The 12,657-nt window shown below is 37.6% G+C and overlaps 1 protein-coding gene across 2 annotated transcripts in view; it reads left to right on the top strand.

Moving 5' to 3' along the window:
• PDE7B (phosphodiesterase 7B) overlaps nt 1-12,657 on the top strand; it is a 346,643-nt gene that overhangs the window by 118,020 nt on the left and 215,966 nt on the right. Inside the window, exon 2 of one of the 2 annotated variants that reach the window (XM_036872058.1) lies at nt 7,827-7,887. In XM_036872058.1, the coding sequence (XP_036727953.1) occupies nt 7,827-7,887 (61 nt within the window). Of the gene's footprint in view, nt 1-7,805; nt 7,888-12,657 lie in introns of those variants that run through there. The other variant, XM_036872057.1, reaches the window with a different exon arrangement.

Raw genomic sequence — 12,657 nt, 5'->3', positions numbered from 1 at the left:
AATTAGCAACTAACTTGTGAAATATTCTGACTTTTAAAATTAGAAGTATTTCTTCATTTTTAATCTTAAATAATAATATGGGTATTAAAATAAAATTATAATGAATGAGTTCAATTTATTAATTCATATTTTTGTATTATAATCTCATCTACAGTAATTTAAATTGGTACATTCCTGCTCATAATTAAAAACTAAACTTGCAATGATACTATGATGTAGATAATATTACCTTACTTTACAGATGAGAGAGCAAGTTTAGCAAAACTAAATAAATTGCCCATGACGGTATAGTAAGTACGTGCATGAAGCAACAGGATTTGAACTTGGGTCAGTCTAATCCAAAGCCTATGTTCTAATAGGTGGCAACTCGTGCAAACAGCAGTGACTAATGAGTGAGAGAAGGGGGTGTAAATAGACCTGGTGTACTTGGCCAAGGCAATATCGAAGCCTGCAGTAGCCAGTATTGGGAATCTGGTCAAGAGTTAAGTAAGCTGTCAGCTTTCATTCTCTCACTCGTTGTGGGGAGGGGGGGCGGGGGGCGCGGGGTGTATTCTATAGTGAGTAGTACTCTCTGTGCCTCAATTTTCTACTCTCTTAAAAGGGTATGATCAGAGAACAAGATGGTAGATGCATAGTTTAGCCCAGAGAACAATGCTTAGCCCACAGTATGGGCTAAAGATATTTTAGCTAGTTCACAAATATTTATTAAGGGTCTGGTATATATAAGGCACAAGGGTTATAATAATGAGACATGTTAAAAATGCTAACAGTGAAAGTGGTTTGATTCTTCATGGTCTATGAGGAAAATAGGCATTACACACCTGAGTTCATATGTAGCATAGCCTTTGTGCTATGGGAGGAGAGTGTGTGCCAGGAGACTCTGTGTCGCTAGCAGGGCTCCAGCCCCTTGGATGGGGATTTCAGTAACCATGTCGTTATTTAGGGGCGTTGCTAGCTGGGAGTGATGGAAACAAGCAAGGCAAGGTGGTCTCATTATTTTAGGCATAGAAGACAAAACAAAGATGGAGATTCTTTGGAGAGATGGGATTCTGAGAATCAGGCAGAAGCCTGGTAATCAGAACCAGATCAAAGTCAGGGTCATCCAGCAGCAAGGTGCTGGGTTGGGGAGTCCCAGCATGCATGACCAGGAAGAGCAGCAAGAGAAGAGGGCTGCAGCCCTGAGAACCCAAGAAGGCATGGGACCTTCCCCCACGGCAGATCCTGTGGTTTTCTGAGACTTGAAGCCTGTGGCTTAGCCCAATTAATCTCCTAAACTGGGTCATCACCCTGGGTTGCACAGCAAGCAGGAACCTGGCAGCAAAGGCCCTGTAAACACTGGCATCAATGAGAAAAAGCACTGGAAAAAATCTGGTTTCTTTCAAGTCCTGAGAACTGAGAACAATCAGATTCCCTTCTGGGCATTGCTTTAAAATCTGGTACCATCATCAGGTAACTTTACAAAGCAAGGCAATTACAGAATTAGTTAGAGGTGCCTCAGCCATTTCCCAGATAGCCAGGGAGGTGAAGACAAGGAAAAGGACTGTCTTGTGATCACTGGAAGGGCCACCGCACCCACTGTTGCTGCTTGGTCATTAGCTTGTATGGTCACTGAACCCAGGCAGGCCATGGCTTTTAAGGAATGCAAGTTTCACGGGAATTTTACAAACTTCTCCTGGATTTGTTAGCGTCCAGGAAAGGGAGCAAGACACCCATGGAACACCCACACCCACACCACCTGCATCTAGAGGGGGTATGTGTATGGATGCCCTTGGACTTGGGTACTTGGGTAGCTGTGGGAAGTTAGCCACCATCCACTGCAAGCCCCTGCAATTAAAGAAGGAAAGCTCTTCCATCCTAGCACATGCGTGGGCTTTCATCCTTAACAAAGGGCAAGTAATCACTCCAGAGTTATTTCCCTGTAGGACCCAGAATTTGGACTGATAGAGCTTCCTATCACTTTGTTTTACCAAGAAGCTGAAAACACTTTAGAAACATCTGATCTTTCAATTAAAAATAATTATTAACTCAGGTCATAAAAAAAATACCACTTTAAAAAGCAGGTAATACAGGAAATGGATCTTAGCAATTCGAAAGGGTTTAAACTCTGCCAATACACAAACAAAACAACAACAGTCAGATCAGACTCCACGGATCATTAATCCTCACATTTGCTCTCCGATCTGACTTTGTGGCATATATTAGCATCCCCATGTTATTTACAGAGAAATGAAGTCTGAAGAGATTAAATAGCATGATAAATATCACATGATATTTAGTTCAGCAGAGTAGCCAGGGAAAAAGTTCATGATATGTACTTTCTGTTCAGTATTCAATGCACTTTTGCAACCTTCGGGTGCACCCAGCCTTCCTCCTCCACAGTCCATTCTCTTGACCTGCCAAAGGGAGTCCAGCAAGCCAGCAGCTTGCTTCCTTTTCATGGTCCTGAACCAGCTGTCCATCTATGTGCACAGTGTAGGTCATCCCAGAAAATGGGTTGATTTGAATGTAGTTGGGCCATCCTTTCTCCTCTCAACCTGTGCCTCTGTGTGCCAGGAGGTTGCATCATTAGGTGTGAAGAATATGAATTCTTTCATCTGGGAATTGTTTTCCCCAGAAATTACTTTGTCTTATAATATTTTAAGTGTAGGTACAATAAAGATTGACGGGAGTGGAATTAACCAAGTTGTGAACAGTGAAAGAAAGAGGAAAATGGACCAAAGTAGATGTCCTCAGTCTTTCTAAGGACAAGGAAATGAATGGTAAAAACAGGTCCAGCCTGGTACTAAATGACATCCATAAGCCCATGGGAGACGGGTGTAGAGAGGCAGAATATGAAAGGCCATTTTTATACTCACAATGTTGCAAATGGGGACAATTCTTTCCTATTATGAAATATTTCAAACATAGAAAACAGAGAATAATTTAAGGAACAAATCATTATAGAAAAAGTTGATAACCCCTGTATGCCCTCCAACATTTCATTACTCTGTATATCTTCCCCCTACCCTGAATTTGATGTTCCTTATTCATTGCCTGTTTTTATGCTTTTTCTGTAAATTAATGTGTTCATAAACAACATGTGCTATTTTTAGATATTTTCAACTTAATTAAAAAATGGAGACAGTTGTTTTTCCCTAGCATGATACTTTTACATGATATAAACATTATATATGTTTGGGTTTTTTTATTAATTTATTTTATTTATTTTATTTTTGTCTGCGTTGGGTCTTCGTTGCTGTGCACGGGCTTCTCATTGCAGTGGCTTTTCTTGTTGCGGAGCACGGGCTCTAGGCACATGGGTTTCAGTAGTGGTGGTGTACGGACACAGTAGTTGTGGCTCCCGGGCTCTAGAGCACAGACTCAGTAGTTGTGGCACACAGGCTTAGTTGCTCCGCGGCATGTGGGGTCTTCCCGGACCAGGGATTGAACCCGTGTCCCCTGCATTGGCAGGCGGATTCTTAAACGCTGCCCCACAGGGGAAGTCCCTAAATGTTATATATGTTTTGTATGATTTGAAAATTATATATTTTACATGATTTGAACATTATATATTTTATAAGATTTAAATATTATACAATTTGAATATTATATATTTATATGTGTATATTATACATATAACATGTTTTTACACTATATGTAGCCCTAATTCATTTTCACTTTTTTTTTTTTAACGTTTTTATTGGAGTATAATTGCTTTACAATGGTGTGTTAGTTTCTGATTTATAACGAAGTGAATCAGTTATACATATACATATATCCCCATATCTCTTCCCTCTTGTGTCTCCCTCCCTATCCCGCCGTTCTAGCTGATCACAAAGCACCGAGCTGATCTCCCTGTGCTATGCAACTGCTTCCCACTAGCTATTTATTTTACATTTGGTAGTGTATATATGTCCATATATACACTACCACTCTCTCACTTTGTCCCAGCTTACCCTTCCCCCTCCCCGTGTCCTCAAGTCCATTCTCTAGTAGGTCTGTGTCTTTATTCCCGTCTTGCCACTAGGTTCTTCATGACCTTTTTTTTTTCTTTTTTTTATATTCCATATACATGTGTTAGCATACGGCATTTGTTTTTCTCTTTCTGACTTACTTCACTCTGTATGATAGACTCTAGGTCCATCCACCTCACTACAAATAACTCAATTTCGTTCCTTTTTATGGCTGAGTAATATTCCATTGTATATGTGTGCCACATCTTCTTTATCCATTCATCTATTGATGGACACTTAGGTTGCTTCCATGTCCTGCCTATTGTAAATAGAGCTGCAGTGAACATTGTGGTACATGACTCTTTCTGAATTATGGTTTTCTCAGGGTATATGCCAAGTAGTGGGATTGCTGGGTCGTATGGTAGTTCTATTTTTAGTTTTTTAAGGAACCTCCATACTGTTCTCCATAGTGGCTGTATCAATTTACATTCCCACCAACAGTGCAAGAGGGTTCCCTTTTCTCCACACCCTTTCCGCATTTATTGTTTGTAGATTTTTTGATCATGGCCCTTCTGACCAGTGTGAGATGATATCGCATTGTAGTTTTGATTTGCATTTCTCTAATGATTAATGATGTTGAGCATTCTTTCATGTGTTTGTTGGCAATCTGTATATCTTCTGTGGAGAAATGTCTATTTAGGTCTTCTGCCCATTTTTGGATTGGGTTGTTTGTTTTTTTGATATTGAGCTGTATGAGCTGCTTGTAAATTTTGGAGATTAATCCTTTGTCAGTTGCTTCATTTGCAGCTATTTTCTCCCATTCTGACGGTTGTCTTTTCGTCTTGTTTATGGTTTCCTTTGCTGTGCAAAAGCTTTTAGGTTTCATTAGGTCCCATTTGTTTATTTTTGTTTTTATTTCCATTTCTCTAGGAGGTGGGTCAAAAAGGATCTTGCTGTGATTTATGTCATAGAGTGTTCTGCCTATGTTTTCCTCTAAGAGTTTGATAGTGTCTGGGGCTTCCCTGGTGGCGCAGTGGTTAAGAGTCTGCCTGCCAATGCAGGGGACACGGGTTCGAGCCCTGGTCTGGGAAGATCCCACATGCCGCAGAGCGGCTGGGCCCATGAGCCACAATTACTGAGCCTGCGCATCTGGAGCCTGTGCTCCGCAACGGGAGAGGCTGCGATGGTGAGAGGCCCGTGCACCGCGATGAGGAGTGGCCCCCACTTGCCACAACTAGAGAAAGCCCTCACACAGAAACGAAGACCCAACACAGCCAAAAAAATTAAAATAAATTAATTAATTAATTAAGAGTTTGATAGTGTCTGGCCTTACATTTGCTCTTTAATCCATTTTGAGTTTATTTTTGTGTATGGTGTTAGGGAGTGTTCTAATTTCATTCTTTTACATGTACCTGTCCAGTTTTCCCAGCATCACTTATTGAAGGGGCTGTCTTTTCTCTGTTGTATATTCTTGCCTCCTTTATCAAAGATAAGGTGACCATATGTGCGTGGGTTTATCTCTGGACTTTCTATCCTGTTCCATTGATCTGTATTTCTGTTTTTGTGCCGGTACCATACTGTCTTGATTACTGTAGCTTTGTAGTATAGTGTGAAGTCGGGGAGCCTGATTCCTCCAGCTCCATTTTTCTTTCTCAAGATTGCTTTGGCTTTCGGGGTCTTTTGTGTTTCCATACAAATTGTGAAATTTTTTGTTCTAGTTTTGTGAAAAATGCCATTGGTAGTTTGATAGGGATTGCATTGAGTCTGTAGATTGCTTTGAGTAGTATAGTCATTTTCACAATGTTGATTCTTCCAATCCAAGAACATGGTATATCTCTCCATCTATTTGTATCATCTTTAATTTCTTTCATCAGTGTCTTATAGTTTTCTGCATACAGGTCTTTTGTCTCCTTAGGTAGGTTTATTCCTAGGTATTTTATTCTTTTTGTTGCAATGGTAAATGGGAGTGTTTCCTTAATTTCTCTTTCAGAGTTTTCAGCATTAGTGTATAGGAATGCAAGTGATTTCTGTGCATTAATTTTGTATCCTGCTACTTTACCCAATTCATTGATTAGCTCTAGTAGTTTTCTGGTAGCATCTTTAGGATTCTCTATGTATAGTATCATGTCATCTGCAAACAGTGACAGCTTTACTTCTTTTCCAATTTGAATTCCTTTTATTTCTTTTTCTTCTCTGATTGCTGTGGCTAAAACTTCCAAAACTATGTTGAATAATAGCGGTGAGAGTGGGCAACCTTGTCTTGTTCCTCATCTTAGTGGAAATGGTTTCAGTTTTTCACCATGTTTGCTGTGGGTTTGTCATATATGGCCTTTATTATGTTGAGGAAAGTTCCCTCTATGCCTACTTTCTGGAGGGTTTTTATCATAAATGGGTGTTGAATTTTGTTGAAAGCTTTCTCTGCATTTATTGAGATGATCATATGGTTTTTCTCCTTCAATTTGTTAATATGGTATATCACATTGATTGATTTGCGTATATTGAAGAATGCTTGCATTCCTGGGATAACCCCACTTGATCATGGTGTATGATCCTTTTAATGTGCTGTTGGATTCTGTTTGCTAGTTTTTTGTTGAGGATTTTTGCATCGATGTTCATCAGTGATATTGGTCTGTAGTTTCCTTTTTTTGTGACATCTTTGTCTGGTTTTGGTATCAGGGTGATGGTGGCCTCATAGAATGAGTTTGGGAGTGTTCCTCCCATTTTTGCTTTTAACTGCCATGTAGCACTCCAATGTATGAATAACATTTATCTGTTTTGTAGCTGAACAGTAAAGCTTCTCTAGTTATCAGTCTAGAAGATGACTTGCTATGTCATAGCGTATGCACATTTCAACTTAGTAAGAATGAAATCTAATAAGTAAGAAGTAGAAATCTAGTAAGATTTTGCCAGTTTTTCTCCAAAATGGTTCCATCATTTTATACTCCAACCCACAGTGTGTGAGAAGATCCATTTCTTTACATTTTTGATAAACTTGTTTTTGCCAGATTTCTAAGTTTTGCCAAATCAATGGGCTCAAAGTAGGCTTCATTTTATCTTTTATTTGCTGGTTCCTGATTATTAGTATGGTTGAATATATCCTCTCTGTTAATGACCATTCAGATTTCCTCTTCCATGAATTGCTTATGTCCTTTATCCACTTTTCCATTGGATTATTTGTTATTCTCTTATTGATTTGGAGGATTTATTTATGCATTCAGGTACTAACAATTTGTCAGTCATATACATAAATGTGGTCTATTCTTAAATAACTGGTTGTATCTCTGGAGTTTTCCCTGTACAAAAATTTTAACAAGCAAGTTAAAACTGAGATGTAGATAAGAAAGTTGATATTTCCATGAGTCAATGCTTCTGGAAAAGGATTATGAATGCCACTTTTTCATCATTTCCTTATTTGTGCAGAGAGTTCAGAGTTCCCATGTTCAGAGAGTTAAGTGTAGGCCACCTAGGTTTGTACTTGAAAATGTCTGCTTGATTGCAGAGTAGGTAGCTTACGATAATTTCAGTACTGAAAAAGAGCCAATTTTGAGAGTGATTAACCTCAGATTACTAGATCTAATAGACTGTGTATCTTCCATCGAAATAGAAACTTTTGGACACTGGGTGCGTCTCTGGCCATGACCCCTCATAGGAGCACACAGAGTCAGCTTGAGGCAGGGGCATGAGGCATGCGGGAACAGTCTGTCCCCAATTTACCTCTCAAATATTTTACTACGAGGAAAGTCTCTGCTCATGACATAAGTCCCTAGACTCAGGCAACTAAAGAAAACATGAAGAGCAGAATAATGTCATGGTGATGTCAGGTTGCATGGACATGTTGCCTTGGGAACCCTGATAGGAAATCTTAAAATAATGATGACTTTCTTTCTGTTTCAGAGGTGTGGCGAAATCTTGTTTGAAAACCCTGATCAGAATGTCAAATGTGTTTGCATGCTAGGTAAGAAAGCTTCTCATTTAAAATCTATTAAGCATGCTGATGTCATGTGGGCTTACTGTTGTTCTGTTGCCTTACTGATTGTCTCTTGTTCCATATTGCAGAGGCTAATAGGCTATTTTATAGGTTTATAGACAGCTATAACACATATATATGTGGAACACTTGATGATAAAGAAAGGGTTTGATTTTAATAACTCAGTAAGTCAGGAACCATGCTTCTGAGTCTTTCAAATTTTTTCTTGGATCATCAACATAACATAGTATTGGGTGCTTTGTATTCAGGCAACTGTGATGAAAAAGTAAGAAGAATCACATTGTAATTCCTAAACTAGAGATCGTATGCTAGGCAAGTAAACTATTAAGTATTTACACAACAGCACAAAGCCCTTACTTACAATGCCTGGGAGGAATATACATTTGAACTAAACTGAAGTCAGCACAACAGTTACCCATACTGCATTTGTAATAAAAATTACAGCATCATAATGACTAATCATTTGTTCTTGTGGGATGATATATCATCAGTGCCTTTCACAAACTCTTTAATATATAATATTCTGTTAAAAGATGAAGTTGATATTATTTTCCTCATTTTATAGCATAGAAAACTAGTACAGAGAATATAAGTGATGCACTTAACCTCAAAATGAGAAATGAGGCAAATCATGATATGAAAGTTTCTAATCTGTAAAAATTTAGGTCTAGTGTTTAGATCTTATTTGAGCCACTAAACTATGTTCAATGAACTTTTAATTAAGTAATTATAGTAATAGAACAAAACAGTAGCATGAATAAATAAAAATAATCCTTAAATTTGACTTTCACCAAAATTTCACCCTAATCCATTCCAACTTTGAACCATACTCATAAGCAAAGAAAAAAATTATTCATTTTAGCTCCTTCCATTTTCTCTGGCTACCTCATATGTTGGCAGCCTAGGTTATTGGTAAGATGGCTCAAAAGCAGACAGCAAGATAGAGGCAGCGGAACGTCTTGGTAATTTATAATTCAAGATAATCAAGTAATAAAAAACCAAAAGTTGCTCATGACCTAAAAACAAACCAAAAACAGAAACCAAACACAAACACTGTATTTTCCTGGTCTTCTGATCTTTATTTTCGTGTGCTAGTATTTTAAACCTTTCTGATGCAGTTCTTATATGTTTTTATTTTAATTAAGATGGGGCTATATAGTAACATATCCACTGGAAAATGAACATTCTACTGGAAGCACATGAACAATGAACATAGCATAGCATCCATAAATCCATTTCAAATGTCCAGTATTCCTTTCCTTTAACCACGAAAATGCCTCAGAATGCTAACAGTGCAGGGTACAAACCACAGAGAGAGAGAGAGCGAGAGAGATGGAAGCAGAAAAAATTCCTTTGTCCAGCCATATGTCCCAACTTTGGATTTGGGAAACCATCTCATCACCACATCAGATCTATTCATCAACTCACTCATTTAACTTTCACAATAGCAATATGGTTTGGTGCTATTATAATCCTCATTTTACAGAAAGAAATTTGTGGCAAATGATCGAATACTACAGGACCTTAATCCCGCTAAAATATGATTTGATTATAGCTTCTACATGATCTACTAACATGAATCAGTTTTAATTTATGATGACTTTAAGCACATGAACACATAACTTATTTTGATGAATTTTTCCTTGTACTAGCTCTCATGTGAGTTGCTTGATTAGTTTATAGCTAGGACAAGGACAGCAATAGACTGTCTACTACTTCCTATAGACTTGAATTCACTTAAAGTCAATCATCTTTCCATCTCTTCTGCATAATATGGTGTGGTTTATAACCCTAACCAGAAGACACTCCTGGCCACCAAATGCATTCCCCCAGTGAATCTGCCAACTTACACAAATTCCCAAAATTAGAGGAATATTTATATAAATCAGCTTTCTATTACTACCACTGTCATAAGATTTACAATTAACTGAGTACTTAAATATGTCACAGATGAAGTCCACCCTGAGTACCTTACATAGTTAGATCATTTATTATAAGTAAATTAAGACATAGCCTCTCTTTCAAAATATGGATATCTTTGGCAATAGCAGTGTATTATTAAGCTTGTGGGTTTCATTAGTTTATTAGATTTCTATTTTCTTAGGGATATAGAACTAAATAATATAAAGGAACCATGATAATGGAAGTTTTTATTAGTTTAAGGGCATGGGATAATTAAAGATGGAATAGGAAGACACTTGTACGTTTTACCTTTAAAGTAGATGGTAAATATTTATTGACTGTTGAAGATATTACTATGTCTAGTGAGCTGGAGTTACTCCGATAATGAAAATTATGCCCTCAAGGAGCTTACACCTAAGAAGGCTTAGACTTTTTCCTGCTTATCTTTTTAAGAGGATTGCTACAAAATTTAACTGAAACATTTACAAAGTCCTTTGAAATCTTAGATGAAAGAGAATACCAAAATAAAACTATTATGGGTATCAATACAGATGGATCAATCCGCCATTAGCATGTGTCCACCTGAAGCCAAGGGCTACCATTTCACAGCAATAGTGTGCAAGATAATGAAGAAAGAAGTTGAATGATTTATTCCCTTAAAAGAAACAAGAAAAACTCAAGGTGTGAACATGTAACTCACTAAAACTGAGACCACATCTTATATTTTATCAAGAAGGGGCATCTACATAACACAAAAATAACAAAGCTCCGCTTCACCACTGTCTGAGGTCTTATCTGAGTTAGTTTGTTGCTTCCTTTGAGAGGAACCTGTGATCGTGCCCTTAAGACTTCCCGAAGCATTTCTTGAGAAAACTTTATATCTTCAACAGTAAAGGATAAGGAGTCTCTGCTGTTTAAAGGGACTGTTAAGTTTTCTAAGTGTTTCTAAGTCATGAATGTAGTTGGTGTTCTTGCAGATCACATTATAACCTTTTTATGAATAAGTCAAAATTTTGAAACAAGAAAACCAAATATATAAAGTCTGCATTTCCAGAACTTCACTCTGATCTTTATGCCACCCCAATATTGAGATCCCTAATGGAAGCCAACCTAAGACATTCAGAGCTTTGAAGTGTCAAGTTCTCGGCTCACCCCCTCCGGCATTCCCTCTCTACCCACTCACACACCAGGTTTGGGGCCCCTGCCTGGACCCCAGCTGTGCTTCAGCACATCTGAGATGGAATGGGGAAGAGGGTCACTAGCCAGGCACACCATTTGCAGTTTTCTTCTGTCCCACCGGTGTCTCCCCAGATCTTTCTGAAAAATACAATTTTTGTGCTTTGAGTTGTTTACCTCATGACGTCCATGAACAAGTCATCCTCATTAAACTCATACTTCTGGCTCATTACATTCAATGAGACATAAGTGTAAAATTCATCTGAAGTTACTCTGAAGTACTGAATTCAAAACCATTTTAAGTGAGAGCAAACTATTGTCATATGTGGGCCTTACAGGCAATCATTTCTATGTTCAGGGCAATAGTTTGTGTTGGATATGAAGGTAAATAAAGATGTACTGCAGAGCTGGCTACACTGAGTATTTACTATTTATTCCTTAAAATTCTGTCAGAGGGGTAAAATGTAGACAATGTTAAGTACCAAATTGTAATAAATGCTGCTTTCTTCTTTCCTTCACCCTTAAGGAGTTCAAAACTGCTAACTCCCATCCCCCTCCTTTTTCTCAATTTAGCCATAAGATTTCTCTCAAGTTAATACAGACCTCAAAGTTTACAGAACTATATCAAAGGGTGCACAACTGTATAGTAAGATGTGTACCTTAATTAGGTGTAATGAATTGATAACCAAGGGAAGAAGGAAGTGGGAGAGAAATTATCTCTCATTACACAATTAACGTATGAGGTGTGGCCAGTTCCTAAAAGGATTTTATTTTTCAAAGTATAATGAAACTGCTAGGTACAAAGAGCCAAGAGTATTAAAGAAACTACATAAAATGATCGATGTTAATTCACTTAGTTCATTTGCTAACTTCTGTCTGAGAAATGCTAAATCCTGGGGAAAGAAACTTTCTAAAAAGAGCTCCCGATCAGACTTGGTGCCCTTCTTTCCCTTGTAATTTTACAATTTGAAATTTTCAGTGGCCCTGCTTTTGTTTCATGTGTGATTCCTTTCATGCTGATTGGTGTCATATCATTAGAATGTAAGGTCGTACTTTCTTATCTGCCATGGCTTAGAAAGGGGTGTTCATATTGTCAGGTTTCTGGTTGAAATTTTTTGTAAATCATTTCAAGAGATCGATCGTCAGTTTTCAAAGAAATAGAATACCATAAGATCAATATTTTATTAACATTTAACATGAGCACAGAGAGACTTGCTTTGTAGTCCAACCTCTGAAAAATTAACTGTGTACTTTCAGAAGTTGCTTCATCTTTCAGACTTCAATTTATAGTTTTTCTGCAAAGTGGTAATAAAAATGTCTGTCCCTTCCAGCCCAGGGGTTGTCCTGGTAATACCGAATGTGATGTTCTGTGAGGAGACGTTGCCTGCTATGATGCCCTAGATATGGTTTATGCATCAATAAATTAATAAATAAATAATAAACAACTGAAAATAAGCAACTTGATGATAAACAATAATAAACAAATAGTAAATTATTTATTGATGACATTAACAGTGTTTAGAAAAGCAATTAAAAAGACAAAACTATGCAAATGTGAGAGCAATTTTAAAAAATATTAAATATGTTCTTCAAAATTTTGTCATACCTCAAAGGCATCATCTAATAGTCATTCAAAGGATATTCATTGAGCATCTACTA

The sequence above is a fragment of the Balaenoptera musculus genome, chromosome 12, assembly GCF_009873245.2.
Source record: "Balaenoptera musculus isolate JJ_BM4_2016_0621 chromosome 12, mBalMus1.pri.v3, whole genome shotgun sequence".
Lineage (NCBI taxonomy): Eukaryota > Metazoa > Chordata > Mammalia > Artiodactyla > Balaenopteridae > Balaenoptera > Balaenoptera musculus.
This window is presented reverse-complemented; position numbering and strand designations above follow the sequence as displayed.